The following is a 17,601-nucleotide window of genomic DNA, read 5'->3' as shown; positions in this document are numbered from 1 at the left end:
CAATATTGCATTCATAAATGCTGGCAATATCTGGCAATTATTTTTACACTGGGCTTTAGTAATAAATCTTAGTATTAATAGTTTGCATTACATATCACTATATTTAATAACAAAATAATATATTAAAGCTTATTAAGCTATTGTTATGCATTTTCGTACTCTTAAATAAATATAAGAAGAATATAAGTATAATGTTAAAGTAATTAGAAGAAAAGAGAGTAGTGTGAATTTAAACGTTACTCTTTAAGCGGAACCCTCTCGTTGCTCCTTTTTATTCCGGGGGATCACTTGAAGGCGCACACTCAGCTATAAAGCTGTCCTGCCGGAAATGTGTCGTCCTTTTCCAAGCTATCCAATATGGCGGTGAGTGTGATGTCGCATTGAACTCACACGAAGTTACGGTTTAAATCTACAATCATCGGGGTGTTAAAGCTGTTTTATCGGCTATTCACTGTTCAGACACACAGACCCAAAGATGAACTTTGTATCTGCCACTGTATTTGTTAGATAATCACCACAAATGTCGGTTAAATTAGCTAAGGTAACTGATGCTAACAGACTAGCCTCTGAAAACTGCTTATTTCACTGATGGTAGTTCGGGTAAACATTCTGTTGAAGATGTTGAGACGTGTCGCGTAGTTTCTCGACGGGATTCCGTTAATATTTGAGGTGTGAGTTCATTAAATTTCAGACAGATTTGTGATCTGTTTTGATGCTAATGCTACCGGGGAGATGTTCGGACATGTTCTCCAGCCGGCGTGTGTTTCTGACAGCCAGCTCCACAGAGCTGTCTAGGTGTTAAAATGGGTTTCGTTAGCAGGTTAACTGCAGCCTGGCTTATTTAGGTGCTTTAACTAGACATGACAGCAGCTGTCAGGTGAGTTTTGCTGCTAAATAATCCTCTGTGTGTGTTTTTCCCTGCAGGACCAGGGTGAGAAGAAGGAGAACCCCATGAGAGAGCTGCGCATCAGGAAGCTCTGCCTGAACATCTGCGTGGGTGAAAGCGGAGACAGACTGACCAGAGCCGCCAAGGTGCTGGAGCAGCTGACCGGACAGACTCCTGTCTTCTCTAAGGGTCAGTGTTTGGGTCCGGACGGCTGGTTGGACTGAATGTCTGAGGCATGTTCTGATTCTGGGCCTGTTTGTCTCTCCGCAGCCCGCTACACTGTGAGATCCTTCGGCATTCGCAGGAATGAAAAGATTGCTGTCCACTGCACCGTCCGTGGGGCCAAAGCAGAGGAGATCCTGGAGAAAGGGCTGAAGGTGAGGCTCTGTTCGGTGCTGTGGGTCCAAACTCCTTAATGAGAAATAACAGAGCTTTAAATCTAATTAAAAGTGCTGTATTTTCTGTTGTTAAACAAATTTAACATAAAAAATTAATTTGTCTTTCAACTATGAGGGAAAATAGTTAGTTTTTTTCAGCCAGCTGATGGTGAGCACCAACATGTTGGGGAGAATCTGGTTGGTTTTAACTGTAGTACTGGTTCCATCTTGGTATATCTTTAACCCCAGACCAGGTCTAGTTTCAATATTTCTATGTGAAAGACGGAAGTTTGTCCACGTTTAAACTATTAAATGACATTTGAGCCTTTCTGGGAACGATGGACCAGCAGTTTGTTGTAAATATGTTTGGAAAATGTGTAATTTGAGTGTAAATGTTGTGGAAACAGTTTTAAATGGATAGTTTGTTTAAATCCTGATGTAAAGTTTTTCTTTAGACTTTGGATCTTTGTTTTTGTCTGATTCAGATCCTGATCATCAGCTGTAGAACTTTGTTTTTTAGATGCCATAATTTCTCTATCATTAGTTTTGTTACATTTCACATTGTCTGGGCCATATAGCTTAAAAATATCATCAGATTTATTCATTAATTTTTTTCTCATAGCAGACCTGATTTCTGATTGTAGTTGTTTTTTTTATGATAAATGACGATAAATGTTTTCAAAACGTGGCAATTAAAATCAAGAAAAAACTTATGAGAGAAGCTGTTATCGGTTCAAAGTCCTGCTGATGATAATTTGATGTGTTAAAATTATCCATAAAACTTTTATCAAAGTACAACTTCACAAGATGCTCAACATTCTTTTAAGTTTATTTCTTGTACTGTAGTTCTCATAAAATAACTTTACTCTGGTAACATTCTGATGTTTTCGTATTATTTTGACGCCTTATTATTATTATTCTTGTAATAATGACAACATGAATCTGCAGAGAAAAGTTTAGTAACAGATAGAAACTGTGACTGCTTGCCGTACGGTGACGTTCCTCTGCTGCCTTCAGGTGCGCGAGTACGAGTTGAGGAAGAACAACTTCTCTGACACCGGGAACTTCGGCTTCGGCATCCAGGAGCACATCGACCTGGGCATCAAGTACGACCCCAGCATCGGCATCTACGGACTCGACTTCTACGTGGTGAGACTCGGATGTCCTGGTCACAGAGCAGCTGCTGCAAGCAGCAGAGAAAATGTTACAGGATTTATCGTTTCTATGGAAACAATCCAACCTTCGCCGGCGGGTTGAGTCTCAAAGGTTCACCGATCCACTGTCTTCACTTCCCAGATCTGATTCAATACAGAAAACATTTCTGAATTCACTTAAAATGTTTCTTTATTTAAAAAACCCCCACAAATCTACTGAAGTACAAATTTATTAGATAACTCTTTCAGTACAGAACAGCTTCACAAGTTTGATCAAACATGTAAAAACAACTTTAATTTGTTCAGTCAGTGCAATTAGAAGAGTAACAGTCAATGTAAAATAAATAATAAACTAACAGAAACACAAGATCTAAGGATCTTTGTCCAGTTTCTAATGGAAATATGTTGGTACACTGAAATAAGACAAAACTAACTTACAAATAACTTCAGCAAGCAGCTTGTTTTAAGTTGATAAACGGTTCTAGTTCCACCGGCTGATTATTTCACTTATAACATGGAAAAATGTTTTAGATGAAATAATCAGCCAGTGGAACCAGAACGTTTTATTTTCCCAACATGAAGGAATATTGGTTAAAAACATTTTTCCACTAGAAACTTGACCAAAATTATTTGATAACATTTTGTTTTTGCAGTGCAGAAAATATTAGGAAATTTAAATATGCCGTATTTTCCGGGCTGCAGAGTTCACCGCAGCTACAAATGTTCTGGAAAACCTGTAAACATAAATAAGCCGCTCTGGGTTCCTCACAGTGACTCGGCATGCAGCAGAGGGGGACAGACGGCCCACAGTTTGAGTCAGAACAAGTCAGTTCATCACATCAATTCGTAAACAAATTTATTAAGGATGAAAAAGAAGAAAAAGTTGACAAGTTTAGCTTTAACTGAACTGATTGCGTTAGTCTCTGGAAGGTGCATGTGAACCGTCACTGATGGCTGATTTCTAATCGTTTTCATTATCAGGACCGATCAGATATTGATATGGATCGGTGCAGCTCTAATTCACCTCTCTCTCCCCCTCCAGGTTCTGGGCAGACCCGGCTTCAGCATCGCAGACAAGAAGCGGAAAACGGGCCGCATCGGCGCCAAGCACCGCATCCGCAAAGAGGAGGCCATGCGCTGGTTCCAGCAGAAAGTGAGTTCAGAGGTCAACAGGAAGTTCTTTCAACTTCCTGATCCCACCTGTGGAGAAACATGGAGATCAAGTTATCACTGCAACAGCAGGATAGAAACTACAATATATGGGATTAAATATAGTTGTCTTAATCCTGGACTTTGACTAGACCACTGACCTTTGCTAAGAACCGTTTTTCTCTCATTCCATCCAAAACTAACTTTAGACCCTCAAATGTCATGAATTATTTTTTAAAAAGACACAAATTTAGTTAAATGTCTCCTTTAGGAAACATTAAAAAATACAACACAGTTTTATCTTTAAACTAAAAATAAACATCAAATTTTCAAAAGATGGATTTTTTTTGTGGGAATATGAAATGATGTAAAATAAAAAAGCACATTTAATCCAACTCAATGTCAAAACCAGCAGATTTCTGGTTCTATTTAGTTTTTGTGGAAATTTAATGCAAATATTGCAGAAAAAACTGTTGAACCATCATTTGATATTTTTATATTTTGAACATGAAAACCAAAGTTTTTAGGAACCATTACGTGACTCAAAGTCGCCCAAACTAAGTTTCTTTGTTGTATAAATTTACTTGAATCTTCCAGGGATTTATTTCATCTTCACATTCTGTGTTTTTGTTTTTGGCTCACTCTGTGGCGAAGCTTGAGTTTATTTAACTTAATGTTTAAACTCAGACGTCAGAAAACCAAAAACATTCCCTGAAGTTTCAGTTAAATCTTTAAAAAATGTGAATCTCCATATGGAAATGTCCAACATGATGTAAAGGTTGAAGGTATGAAATGTTTCTCATGGTTCCCATGGGGTATATTTATATTTATGGACATGTTTGAGTGTTTAACCTAATAAATGATCAGATTTTTTCTCATCAGTTTTTCACTTTTGACTAAAACTGTTTTGTTTTCCGTTTCTCTTTTCCAGTATGATGGCATCATTCTCCCCGGCAAGTAAAGGAGCTCCTCTCTGTCTTGTTTGTAACTAAATAATAAAATGGTTAAAAAAAAACACACAGTCTGTTGTGGGATTAATTATTTATTATTATTATTATTAATGAGGAAGTGATGTAATCCCATAAACCTATGAGGGCAACAGAGAAACTGAAGCATTTTTCCATATTAACACATTTTGTTTACTTCAGTGAAGTTTCATATTTCCAGAATTGCCTCTTTTTTTAAGATTATTAGCAGGAATGATGTTCATCCTGATGGAGGTTTTTAGTAATTTTGTATGATCAACTATACAAGATCCACAAAATAAAAATGAAATTGCCGATTTATAAAAGCTGCAACTGAGATTTCAACTTTTTTTTAAGTGATGCATAAAGTTTCTTTTTTTTAATTTTATTTTATTTAAGAAATGCATTTAAAATGACTGTCTTAAAGCTTCACTTCTGAAGCAAATAAATCTAATTTGAACACATTGAGCCGAATGAAACGGTCCTGCAAGTTTAAAAAATATGGTGTTCAACCACAAGGTGGCAGCATTGTTTCAGGGTGGTGATTATTGGGGTATAATGGATGTCAAAGTTCAGGTTGGAGGTTTATAAATCTAAAAATCTGATTTTTGCCCTCAGAGCTGCAAATGTTCCACAAGCCTGGAAGAAAAAGCAACTTTTACCCTTTTAGTAAAAATCTATACAAAATCACTTTTATAATTTACATTTTCATTGATTTTCTGCTTATGAACCATTTCAAAGCATAAAAATCATTGTGTATTACACATTAATTTCAGTATATTATAGTAACTATATGGCACCAGAATACAATTTAGGTGCATTGAAAACTCACTTTTTTAACAACTTATTTCTATTTTAAGTTTTAAAATAGAAAAAGCATAAAATTGAGCATATGCATTGTCTTCTGTGGGATGTTATTGGGCTGTGAAGGTCAAGGGTCATAAAACTTGCAGGTAACATCTGCAGACCCCACACATCCTGGACACAAATGGAACACCTGACCGGCGGAGCTCCAAACGGCTGTTTAATACAGAAAACAGCAGAAGCAAAATGTCTGGACCAGATTGTCTTTATTCAGTGAAACTCCACCAAAACAATCCAGAGATTTGATCAAATAAGTTACATCAGCGTTTAGTTTTTACAGTCGTTCACTCCACAGACTGGAGTCTCACTGGTTCAGTCATAGTTGCAGTAAAAATTTAAACTTTTATTGATTTATTTTTCATTAACCCTTTCAGGGCGTGTTTTAGATTTCTCTCATTAAGACGATCTGATTTATTACTTTTCATGTTTGATACTCCACATTACATCACATTAAGAAAATTAACAGGTTCACCCTTCATTCTCAGTGATCTGCTCCATCTTTCCTGCTCACCCACCTGCTCCACTCCTCCTTTCCCTTCCAGCTTTCTCTCTAAACTAACCTCCACCTGCAGCTTCCTCTGGTTTCTGCCAATCAGCACAGATAAATTAGTTCAGCTTTAATCATAAGAAATGGAGCAACTCTTCTGGTTTTTTCTGCTCCCCATATATAGAATATTTTTTGTGCTTCAAGTTTAGAACTTTCTTCCTTTTGCAGGTTTTAGAAAAGCTATTATTCAGGTGTGAAATGTCTGCAGACAGAAAAGTCCTCGGACATGATCATGGTTTGCCTCCGGGTCGCGCTACGCCTTGGCGTTCTGTGCAGGGGCCACGCTACTCTCCCTGCTGCGGTTCTTGGCGGCCTGCTGCGGGTCTTCGTGGCCCGGCGTGTTGCGGTGTTGCTGCCGGCGCGTCGCATTGCGGGGCGGCAGGGTCAGGCTGCAGCAGGACACTCCCACGGTGGGCTCTGGGAGGTCTTCGGCTTTGGACCAGCTGTCGGTAGCTGGATCGTACTTCTGCACAGCCGCCTTGTAGCGCTTCTCCGCCTCGTTCCAGCCGCCCAGCAGGTACAGCTTGTCGCCCAGTGGGGAGAGGCCGGCGGTGCTCACGCCCAGTGGGAGAGAGGCGACCCGACCCCACGCCCCGCTCTCTGGGGAGAACACCTCCACTGACAGGACGTCCACCCGCTCTCCTCCGGGCCCCAGCTGGCTTCCACCCACGACATAAACCTTCCCTCCAAGGGTGGCGGAGCAGTGCCAGCCACGGGGCGTCTCCATGGGGGCCTGCTCGGTCCAGGTGTCGCTCTCTGTGCTGTAGCGGGCCACTGACCGGGAGTAGGCGCAGCTGATGTAGCCGCCGGACACCAGGATGTCTCCGGAGGGCAGAGTGGCACTGGAGTGGCAGCAGCGGGGCACCTCCATGGGGGCTTTCATCTGCCAGGTGTTGGAGGCCGGCAGGTAGCTCTCAGTGGTGGCCAGAAGACCCTCAACGTTGCGACCGCCAATGGCGAACAGGCGGCCGCCGCTGGCGGACAGGGAGAAGTGGGTGCGGCGCTGACGCATGCTGGCCAGGTGCAGCCAGGTGTTGAAGCGAGGGTCGTACCTGATGGGTTGGAAGAGAGACAGCGACCTTTATCTGATTCACAAGACAAGTAGAGAAAGAAACTGTGGCTCTCAGAGTGTTGATTATAGTACAGTATTTCCATTTCTTGGCCTGATCAACGGCTCTTAAGGCTTTCTGAAGGTTGCTCTTTGAGAGCTTTGCTCTAGATCAGTTGTCTCAAACTGCAGTCCTCAAAGGTCGTTGTCCTGCAATGTTTAGATGTGTCCCTTGTCCTCCACATTTGAACTAACTGGCAAAGTGCCTCAGCAGCAGGCAGTCAAGCTCTGCAGACCTCTGCTAACTGACTCATATTAAAGCAAGGTCTGCTGAAGCAGAGCGATATCAGGAATACCAAAGTAACTGCATTTCTTTGCTGGTGTCAGCATTTGGATTTTCTTTCACAATTGTCTTCTAAAATAGCAATTAGTTCTGATTCTTTCACAGACACTGACAGTTGTGGTTTAGAGGTCAGAACTAAGAAAAGAATAAACAGGAAAACAGAGCAGAGTCTTGGACTGTTGATCAAGCTCATGAAAAAGAGATTACAGCAAAGTCTGAAAGCTTGGGAGGAGAAGGCCACACGCTGAGGATTGGGCCAGGGTTGTATTCTTGCTCAGACCTGCCAGTTTACCTGCTGAGTGTGCTGACGGCATGTTTGGCCTGATTGCGAGCGTCGTTCTGGTCCTCTCCTCCAGCCACGTACAGGAAGCCGTCCATCACGGCCACACACTGGTTAAAGCTCTTTGCCGGAAGCTGAGTCAGGTGGCGCCAGGTGGCTCCTCCGTCACGAGGGTCCCTCCACAGCACCTGAATGGGAAGGTCATAGGTCAACAAGAACTTGGGTCACACCCTGCATTTTAGGAAGAGATCAATCTTAAAAGCTTGTTACTAAAAAAGGCAGTTTAAATTGTTCTGTCAGTAATTAGTGTTACTGTTGCCATGGCGACACTGACCTCGCGGCTCAGAGCCCTCTCAGTGAGTGACGGACGTCCTCCGATGGTGAGCAGAGTCTGCTGGGCCCCTCGGACCTGAGTGCGTCGGGACTGCAGGGTGTTCTGCTGGTGCGGCAGCAGATGGTAGTTCATGGCGTCAACCAGCAGGCGGTGACACTGGGGGTCCAGCATCATCCGGGGAACCGGCTGGATCTGGCTCACCAGCTCGCTGGCTGGAATCGTCTCGAAACGGACGTGGGACAGAAGCTCAGCTGCGTGAGACTGACGGGAAGCGTCGAAGTCCAGCCACTTGTTGGCGACCTGCAGGAGTCAGTGAAGAGTTTCAGTGTGCTGTAAAAGTGCATCATGAAGTCACTAATTCCTCATTCCTGACAGCAGACTGCATTCATTGATTGGCTGTAGTAGTTGGGAGGTGAACTGCAATTTGACAGAGCCATAGTTAAACTTGAAGTCCAAGCGTTTAATCAGTTGTGGCAGAAGAAGAGTCAACTGGACAGGCCAACCCACAGCTTCTGGGAAACTGACTGTACATCATCGGAGTAGTTCCTGACCACACCCACACTCAACTTGGGTGGAACTGAAACAAACATTGACCAAATAAAGTGATTCTTGACAATGGAGGAGGAGCTTATTTTATGGTTTGGTGTATTTCGGAGAACGTTTCACCGCCAGTTGGACTGGGCAGGTGGGGTTAACGTGGCATCATGTCTCATGCTTGTCGTAAGCTGTGATGTTTTTCTGTCCCCCAGTCGATTGACTGTGTTGTGTGACTCCAGTAGCTGCACATTAACAGCACTGAGCCGTTGTCCTGTGTAGCTACAGTTGAATGGTGCCATATGCATTAGTTGTAAGGGCCGCTTATACAGTGGAAACAGACGAGATTCACCAAACTGCAGCAACTAATGCCGCACCACACAGTGGAAGTGAGGCATAATGAGTTCAGATGGTGGGCTTGTGTGTTTACATCCGTCCTGTTAGATCTTAATGCTGCATTTTGATGGCAGTGAATGATCTGTAAGGATCATGGGTCGAGACTTGACAGGTAAAGATATTTAAATCTTCCTTGTGGTGTACCACAGGGTTCAGTGTTTGGGGCATTTCTCTTTTGTAGCTATTCACTTCCACTCTAAAATGATTTATCATGTGTTATGCGGATGATACTCAGCTAAACGTGATAAAACCATTCAGAGGCTCAGAACCCATGAATATAATAGTCATCCATCAGCAAAGTTAATAACATAATCATACTGAGATGTTGATATTCATGAAGGCGTTCATCTACAGAACGGAGCAGCTGTTAACTTACTGACAGACTCATGTTCTGCTCACATTATAAATACAAAAGTCTCAGCTGCTCGTCTATTTCCGTTGTGAACATGTATATTAATAAAAAGCATACAGTGTGAGTTATGTTTAGAGATTTCAGGTCACGGTGGGCATGTGGGTGTCTGGTTTGGAAATGTGGGTCTGTGCTAGCTGGTGAGCAGCTGGTCTGGGGTCTGTTTTTGGACCCTGCTGTAAATAGAAGGAATGAGCCGAGATCGGTAAATACTGGGAGTGTTATCTTCTTGGAAAAGATTTGAGAAGAGGATATAAGTTATTCTGGTGGAGCATCTAAAGTTTGACCCCTGACCTGGAAAGCTGTGACCTCTGATGGCAGGACCAGGGAGTCGTCCTGCAGGAAGGCGGAGATCTGCTCCAGGGTCAGCTGTGTAAACAGCGGCGTCTCGGCGAACTGCACAAAGTTTTCCAGGACGAAGCGGCGGGCGGCGGTGCAGACGGGCAGCAGGCCGTAGGCTGCGGCGATGTTCCAGATGTAGACGCAGGTTTGCACGTTGAGCTCAGCCAGCAGGAAGTCCATGCACATCTTCAGGAGCTGCGGGATCTGCAGGGTGGCGGCAGCAGAGACGGTGCAGCCGATGGTGTAGAGGGACATGTGGACACGGCCCATGTAGGCAAAGGTGATGACATTGGCGAGACCTGGAGACAGACACAGGAAATCTTTCATGAATAACTTTTATAATTCCTTATAGAGGTCAGAAACTTGATGTGGCCAGAGTGAACGGACCCAGCGGTGACAGGGAGGGGAGCTCCAGGCGCTTCATTCCAGGGTCTTTGGCCAGAATCTCCCTGAAGTACTGGCTGACCGAGGAGATGACCAGCTTATGGACGTCGAAGGCTTTAGTCTTACAGGCCAACTCCAGATCGGTCAGAAACCTGAGCAAGCAGGGAGCAGGAGCCAATCAGCAGCCGGCCTGAAGACAACAATGTCCATCCGTCCATCCATCCATCCGTCCGTCCGTCCGTCCGTCCGTCCGTCTGTCCGTCCGTCCGTCCGTCCGTCCGTCCGTCCGTCCGTCCGTCCATCCATCCATCCGTCCATCCATCCATCCATCCATCCATCCATCCATCCATCCATCTAACCGTCCATCCATCCAACCGTCTCTCCATCCATCCATTCATCCATCCATCCAACCATCCATCCGTCCGTCCGTCCGTCCATCGAACCATCCATCCATCCATCCATCTATTTTTAGTTTAACTATATTTTTCTGCAGCTGTAACATTTGATGGTTTATATCTGAGCAGCTGAATCACATCTGGATGATTGTTACTGAATCACTTCTGGATGATTGTTACTGAATCACTTCTGGATGATTGTTACTGAATCACTTCTGGATGATTGTTACTGAATCACATCTGGATGATTGTTACTGAATCACTTCTGGATGACCCTGTAATAAACTCTCTGGCTTTTCTGACTGTGCAGAGGAATATTTCAGCATCTTTTCTCAAAGCCTGGTTCTGATCCAGACGCGGCGGTGCAGACTGACTTCTCCTGCCGCATCTTGCTGAGCTCGTCCAGCAGAGCGTTGCCATGGAGAGGCCGTGTGAGCTCGCTGCCCAGGCCGAGCCCGCGCTCCCCAGGTTTGATGACGGGCGGCGGCAGCGGCAGGTTGAGGCTGTTGAGCTGAGCGATGTCCAGCGCTGCGATCTGCTCGATCTTCTTCACCGCCGTCTCCACCACCACCACGCCGTCGCCCCGGCTCTCCACCTTCACCGGCAGGGAGCTGGGGTCCATGATGGCGTCTGCAGCAGGTTTCCTCTGACGGACGGCCTTTCTCTTAGGCGCCATGTTTGATTTCAGGTTCAGAACTGATCAAGCTATCAGGATTGTTCCTGGTTTCTTTGGTGGTTTTGCTTCAACACAACACACAGCACCTGAAGAGGACACAACGAGACACAGGGAGAAAAACTCAGTTAAACTGAGCGGAATAAGGAAAAGCAGTGTTCACAGGATGAATTCATTTATTCAGAGGAAAGCAGGATATTTACATACATCAAAGAATATCAGAAAATTTCTAGAAAATTTCATATCCGAAGAAAAATTGCTCAGGAATCCTTAGAATTCCTCATTTAAATTTTTATTAATTTTTTTACATAAAATTGCTACAAAATTATTCTAGAATGTTTTTGCTTTATTCTTGACATATGACTTTATTCCCACATTATCAGAACTCTAGCTCCATATTATGACTTTATTCTCATATTATTGCAACTTTATCCCCATATTATCATGAATTTATTGTGCTAATGCTATGACTTTATTCTTACACTGTTATGTCTATTTTAGCATTTTTACAACTCTCCTCTCAAAATGAAAACATGTCGTAGCCTGGTGCTGCTGCTCTGTCGTTTGATGCGGCTTGTGAAACCAAACTAAAACAAAAGTGACTGATCATAATTAACTGTTATGTTGGTCTGATATGAACATGTATCCAGTAACATCTGCAAACGCTGCTGATGTCCAACCAAGGCAGAGACAAATCACAGAGCACCAGATTTTACTTAAACAAACAAACTCGACCAACTGATAGACATTGTATAATGAGCTGCGTTTAACAGTCAGTCTTGGCTGCTTGGCACATTTCAACAGCAAGGCAGTAAAAACATCATGAACACGTCACACAGTCTTAATAAACTGTCCCAGAAGTTATTTTCAACCATTTTAAATAATATAAAATGTATTCTCAAAGATCGCTGAACTTGAAATTCTAATAAAATTTAACACTGGAACCAAAAGACATTTTAAATATTCATAATAAATAAACAAAACAACAGAAACAAGAAATAAAATGACTTATGAAATCTCTGCTAACAAAATTTCCCTTCAGAAAACGGTTGAGTTGAGACCAAAGCATCAGACTGAAGACTTTTATCAGCTGGTTTTTGGTAGAAAAAGAGAAAAACCATCAATTGTTTTATCGTGCGATTGATTTATTGCTTGTTGTGGCAGAGCTACCAGTACGATAATCATGAAACCAGTAACATATATTGCATTTTGTCAAGTGCCATCATCAAAATCATCAAATATGAATATTCAAGTCATTATGGTTAAAAATCAACTCTAAACTGTTGGGTTTTTCATCCTCAGTCTTACTTTTTATTTTGTGTTGTTGAACAGAACAGCAGCATGTTTCAAAATGGTGGCTGGACAGAAAATGTTCTGGTGGCTTCCAGCATCATAAAGGTTCCCTTCAGGAACAAATCAGACCACATTTCAGCCACACCAGGAAATAAGATCCAATCTCTCAGTGATTTTTAGATTTTACTTTGACTAATGTGTGTTTTAGGCTCTGAAGTCTAAAATGAAATAAGATCAGTGTTTTTAAAGCAAATCTTTCTGTTTCAATGTCTCTTTCAGGATTTCTGTTGGCAGTAACGAGATCCTCCGAAACCTGAAACCGTCAAACATTGAAACTGAAACACTTAAAAGGTCTCAGCCTCAGCTGAAAGCCTGTAAAACTGAACGACAGCGTGTGGCCGGCCTCGGCCACAGATGTAAACATGAGTCACGCCTCTGTCCCGTCCTCCATAAATAGCACATTCCAGCCTGCTGGGCCCTGATATGGACGGAGCCGGGTGGGACTCGGGCCGGGCCGGGTGGGTCGGACCTGCAGCTGTTGTTGGTGTCACATGAAGGGGAGGGGGCTTCACTGCTACAGAAAGTAAAGACACCCTGCCTGAAACAGAACAGCAACAAACCCTGCAGCACTTCATTACATCTGCAGCTGCACGTCTGATTCACTCCAAAACAGACTTAAGAACACAAACATTTAGTTTATTTAAATAAATATACACATAGATGCAGCAAGAGAGTTTGAGGAAGAAGTTTCAGTCCAAATCAAATCTAAATTTTGTAAATTATAACAGCAAAGGAAGAAAAAACTGTCAGTTTAGATGAATGTTCTCCAGTTTGCTGATGATTATGTCTTATTTTCTACAAATATCAGAGGTTAAGGCATTTGTTTTGGTCCATTTGTTGTTAATCGCCCCCAAAAAAGAAAGAAATTTGGCAGGGTCCATGCTAACGCTAAACACAAAGGCTAATGCTAATGCTAATGCTAAAGTTTAAGTTCAATTAGCTGGTTTAGTTTTAGTTGTACCCTGGAATATTACATTATTTTTTGCATACACTTTGTAATATTTTTGTTCTAATTGTGATTCAATTAAAACAGATTAAAATAAATAGTAAAATTAAGTTTAGCATGATTTAATTTTTAGAAGATATTATCGAGCTGTAATATCTATATATCAAAGGAATTATAAATCCAATTCAGTAATGCTACACACAGCAAAAGTCAGGATTCACCAAAATAATTTATCCTTTTTGAACCACAAATGCATCAGAAACGTTTTACATGAATTCAAGTTGTTGATATTTTTCGAATTAAGATTATTAACATGACATCCAGGCTTATTTTTGTCCTTCTGGGTAAAATGAAATCCTGCTGGCTGATGTAGGACATCAGATTGAGATGCATGGAAAAAACGGCCAGCTGTCAAAAACATGTGGTACCAAGGTCAGACTGGAACCATCATCATCATCATCATCATCATCATCATCATCATCATCATCATCATCATCATCATCATCATCATCACCATCACCAACAACAGAGATTACCGTTATTATTACTCCCAATCTAACCAGCTAGTTAACATGAAATATTGTCAGATTTTTACATCTGTACGTTATAAATACCATAGAGACTAAAGTGAATCAGAATTAACTGGAAAATATTCCTCAAAAATTATGTCTTTATTTTTAGCAATAACAAAAATCTTACAATTTAAAGAAAAAGGGGGAAAAATGTTGAACGTTTGAAATTTGATTTTTTTTAAAATATAAATTTCCTATTTTAAAAATATAAAAAGTGCAAAAAAATAGAAATATCAATACAAATATTAATAACTGAATAAATATGAAATACCCTCTATATTAAATATATTTGTAGAGATTATTGGATTAAAATGTAAAGAAAGCAACACTAATAATTAAGCTTCCATAAACTAATATGTCCCAATTCTGCATCTGAATTAAGTTCTTGAATCTGAAATCAATCATTTCTCTCATGTTGCTGACAAACATTGAGAATTTTCTTTTTTTGACAGAAGTTCAGGAAATACAAACCAGAGTTTATGAGCTGTTAGATTCACAGGAAATTATTCGGTTTTTTGTTTTTATGGTGCCATTATAAATAAAATAATTAGTATCATTTGTGTTTACAACCAAAAATCTGCCTTGAGTTTCACACATAGACACAGAAATGAAATGCATAAACAAAGCAGGTTGTTCAGAGTAAAAATGCTTCTTTAGTTTCTCAGCAGAGTTTCTGATTCTACAGGCTGCAAAGTTTTCATTATGTTCATCAGACTGGGAGGTGAAACTGTCTGAACTGTTTGTATCCAGCATGTGTGGGGTCTGCAGAGATACTAGCTGCCATTTTTCTGACCCTAAACCTGGAAGGAGGGAAGATCGGCCCTGATGGTTAACCTGGAAACCAGTCAGAAACAGACTGACTATGCTGGGTTCACTGGAAAACAGAGAATGGAGCGTCAGCTTAAAAAAGTTTAACTAATTTGTTACATGTAATCAAATTGTCAGACTTAATTTGATGACAAGTTTATAAACTTAACATATTTATTTGGATAAACTGAACATGATTCCTGGTAACAAATTAACTCATTTTGTTTAAGTTGGATCACCTGTTTTCTTTTTTTCAGTGTATCTGGGTCAGTTTGCCTGTATTAAAACTTTTACACTTTTAATTGTTTAAATAATAATAATAATAATAATAATAATAATAATAATAATAATAATAATCTAAACATGGATGTTTTGTGCAGCTAAACAGAGCGATGCGTCATTCAGTCTGTTCAGCTCAATATCTTCCTATCTCATCAGAGTATTTATAGTGTGTGTGTGTGTGTGTGTGTGTGTGTGTGTGTGTAACCTGGTCGTATTTCTCTTTTGTTAACACAAACACCCTCTGCTCAGTAATATCCGTGAAACAACTATTCCTGTCACAATAAATCAATTAATTGCACAATAAATTAAAACGAGATCAATAATTTGAATTTTATTAATTTATCGTTTTTCTCTTTTCTCTGTTTCTACCAACAACTGGACTAAAGTTTTCAGTCTGGGTCTTTAGTCACAACTAAAACTTTTTTGAAGGATAATTTTGTTTGCAGAAATTTATTTTATTTGTTGTTTCTGCTGTTTTGTTTATTTATTTTTCATTCCAGTGCTAAATATTCATTACAAGTTAAAGTTTATTGATCTTTCTGAATGTGTTCTTACATTATTTTGCTATATTACCATTATATTACTTGAAAATGGTCTCAAAATAACAATATTATTATTAATTGCAAAAACTTCTGGGACAGTTGATCATCCCACGTATTTGAATATTTCTTGACATGCGTCCTGGTTTGTGTTGCAGTAAACAGGAAGGCAGCAGTTTCTTTGGACTTTGGCTGCTTTTATTCATCTTCTTGTCCAAACTGTCTCCTGCAGACGAGCGTCGCTCTGAAATGATGACGGCATTCGAAGAAATGAAACGTTTGTTTCTTTTTTCATGGTTACTGTTTGTTTTTAAGATGTAAAACACTTTTAACTGTCTTGTGCTGAAATGTGATAAAACGTAAAACCGTGCACAGATGCGTCATCCTCTCCTCTCCTCAGGAATCGCTTTGCTGAAGATAAAATCTGTTTTTAGCTAAATTGTGATTTTATTGTTTTAGATATTCAAATCAACTGAGGAACAGTTTTTACAACACCGCTGGTATTTCACACTATCATGTTGTTTTGTCTGTAGTCAGTTTTTGTTTCTGTTATTTATTGCACTCAGAGAACTAAGCACTGATTTTATTGATTTTTTTGTGTATTGTAAGGAAATATATAATGACAATAAAGACTTTACTTACTTACTATTTCACAAAAATGGGGATATTTGTTATTTATGACAAGCAGTGAATAAAATACAGTTTCTGTTCATGCAGTCGGCAAGTTTTGATTCAACTCTAGTTCTTCTGTCTTTATATGACAGCAGGTCACATGTGAGCAGCAAACAGAGTAATTCACTGAAAATGGGTGAAAAAGCAGCTGAAATCTAAAAACCCTTAAATATCCTCATCAGTACCACCTTAAATGGAGTCCAAGAAAATCAGATTTCCCAGCAGAAATGGATTAAATTAAAAGTTTTACCTTTTCCTCCTTCCTCTCTCTTGTTCCTTTCTTTTCTCTCGTGTTTCCTTCCTTTATGTTTAGTTCCTCGGCTGTTTTCCTCTTTGTCTCGTCCTTTAGTCCGTCTGCAGGAGGGCTGTGTGTGTGTGTGTGTGTGTGTGTGTGTGTGTGGTTCGGGGTTTCAGACTCCCACCTAATGTGACGTCGGGTTCCGCCTTCGTCAGAACCTCCTTCACATTTTCCACCTCCATCTCCAAATAGAGACTCTCTCCTTCAGCCCAAAAATAGCCCCGAGTTTCCCAGCTGTCCAACCGCCCAGAACCTCCGGCTGGGTTTCAGGTTCTGGTTCTGGATCCGGTTCCCTCCTGAACATCAGCCAGATTCCTCATTACAAAATAAAAACAAGCTCAGTTTTCCCTTCTCCAGATGTTACAAAACAACCAGGAGAAATTCTTAGAGATTTTTGAGGAATTTCAGTCAATTTTTGTTATGTTTTCTCTAAAAATGAACCTGAATAAATTAGTTTTTAAAGTTGAGCTGTTAAAATCTCTCCTCATAAATATCTGAACATCTTCTCAATGCTTAAACGTCACTATTTGTTGGTAAAGTCAATATAAACTGATAAATGAGCTCCAACTTAACTTTATGACTAAAAAATATCACTTTTTTAAAACAAATGTTGATTTTTTTTATATAAAAGAAAAAATATAACATTATTTGAAAAAAATTCACAGCACATTTAATAAACAAAAAAATGAATAAATAAATAATGGATAAATAAGTAAAATAATAATAATAATACAAAAATTAATATAAATCTAACTCAAAAAAGGGATTTAAAAAAAATCCAAAATAGCTTTCACAGAAGTCGCAGCAAATTTAATGGGTAAATAAATAAGTAAATAAATTAGTACCTTTTCTGAAACAGACTTTACTGTTTTCATAAAAATATCCCACATTATTTTAAAAATCTGTAAATGTTCATGTCCATTCACAAAGGATTCAAATATTTTTGAATAAATAAACAAAATTAAAGCACATTTAATAAACAAAAAAATAAATAAATGAATAAATCATGGATAAAATAATAAAAATAAAGTAAATGAACCAAAAAAAAAGGG

At 40.1% G+C, this 17,601-nt stretch overlaps 2 protein-coding genes across 2 annotated transcripts; one reads left to right on the top strand and one right to left on the bottom strand.

The window, feature by feature from the left end:
* Positions 1–505: 505 nt before the first annotated feature.
* rpl11 (ribosomal protein L11) lies at positions 506–4,571 on the top strand. Its single transcript, XM_015039714.1, has 6 exons — positions 506–541; positions 925–1,075; positions 1,157–1,263; positions 2,281–2,412; positions 3,460–3,570; positions 4,498–4,571. Exons 1-6 carry the CDS (start codon positions 521–523, stop codon positions 4,525–4,527), a joined length of 552 nt encoding a protein of 183 aa, XP_014895200.1. The 5' UTR covers positions 506–520; the 3' UTR covers positions 4,528–4,571.
* Positions 4,572–5,585: 1,014 nt separating this feature from the next.
* Positions 5,586–16,649, bottom strand: klhl43 (kelch-like family member 43). The gene is made up of 7 exons (XM_015039713.1): positions 16,502–16,649; positions 10,782–11,169; positions 10,016–10,164; positions 9,581–9,927; positions 7,948–8,247; positions 7,626–7,801; positions 5,586–6,994 (listed from the first exon to the last, which is right to left on the bottom strand). The coding sequence occupies exons 2-7, from the start codon at positions 11,081–11,083 to the stop codon at positions 6,196–6,198; spliced, it is 2,073 nt and encodes a 690-aa protein (XP_014895199.1). The 5' UTR covers positions 11,084–11,169; positions 16,502–16,649; the 3' UTR covers positions 5,586–6,195.
* Positions 16,650–17,601: the final 952 nt, after the last annotated feature.

Source organism: Poecilia latipinna, unplaced genomic scaffold (genome assembly GCF_001443285.1).
Source record: "Poecilia latipinna isolate Pla-1442-1.1 unplaced genomic scaffold, P_latipinna-1.0 Scaffold480, whole genome shotgun sequence".
Lineage (NCBI taxonomy): Eukaryota > Metazoa > Chordata > Actinopteri > Cyprinodontiformes > Poeciliidae > Poecilia > Poecilia latipinna.
The sequence above is the reverse complement of the archived record's forward strand: the minus strand, read 5'-3'. Positions and strand labels throughout refer to the sequence as shown.

Coding starts and splice junctions, on each gene's coding strand:
- rpl11 (XM_015039714.1), top strand. CDS start 521: ATGTCGGTTAAATTAGCTAAG. Junction 542..924: donor TGTCGGTTAAATTAGCTAAG/GTAACTGATGCT, acceptor TTTTCCCTGCAG/GACCAGGGTGAGAAGAAGGA. Junction 1,264..2,280: donor TCCTGGAGAAAGGGCTGAAG/GTGAGGCTCTGT, acceptor TGCTGCCTTCAG/GTGCGCGAGTACGAGTTGAG.
- klhl43 (XM_015039713.1), bottom strand. CDS start 11,083: ATGGCGCCTAAGAGAAAGGCCGTCCGTCAGAGGAAACCTGCTGCAGAC. Junction 10,165..10,781: donor AGCAAGATGCGGCAGGAGAA/GTCAGTCTGCAC, acceptor CTGCTTGCTCAG/GTTTCTGACCGATCTGGAGT. Junction 8,248..9,580: donor CAGAGGTCACAGCTTTCCAG/GTCAGGGGTCAA, acceptor TGACTCCTGCAG/GTCGCCAACAAGTGGCTGGA.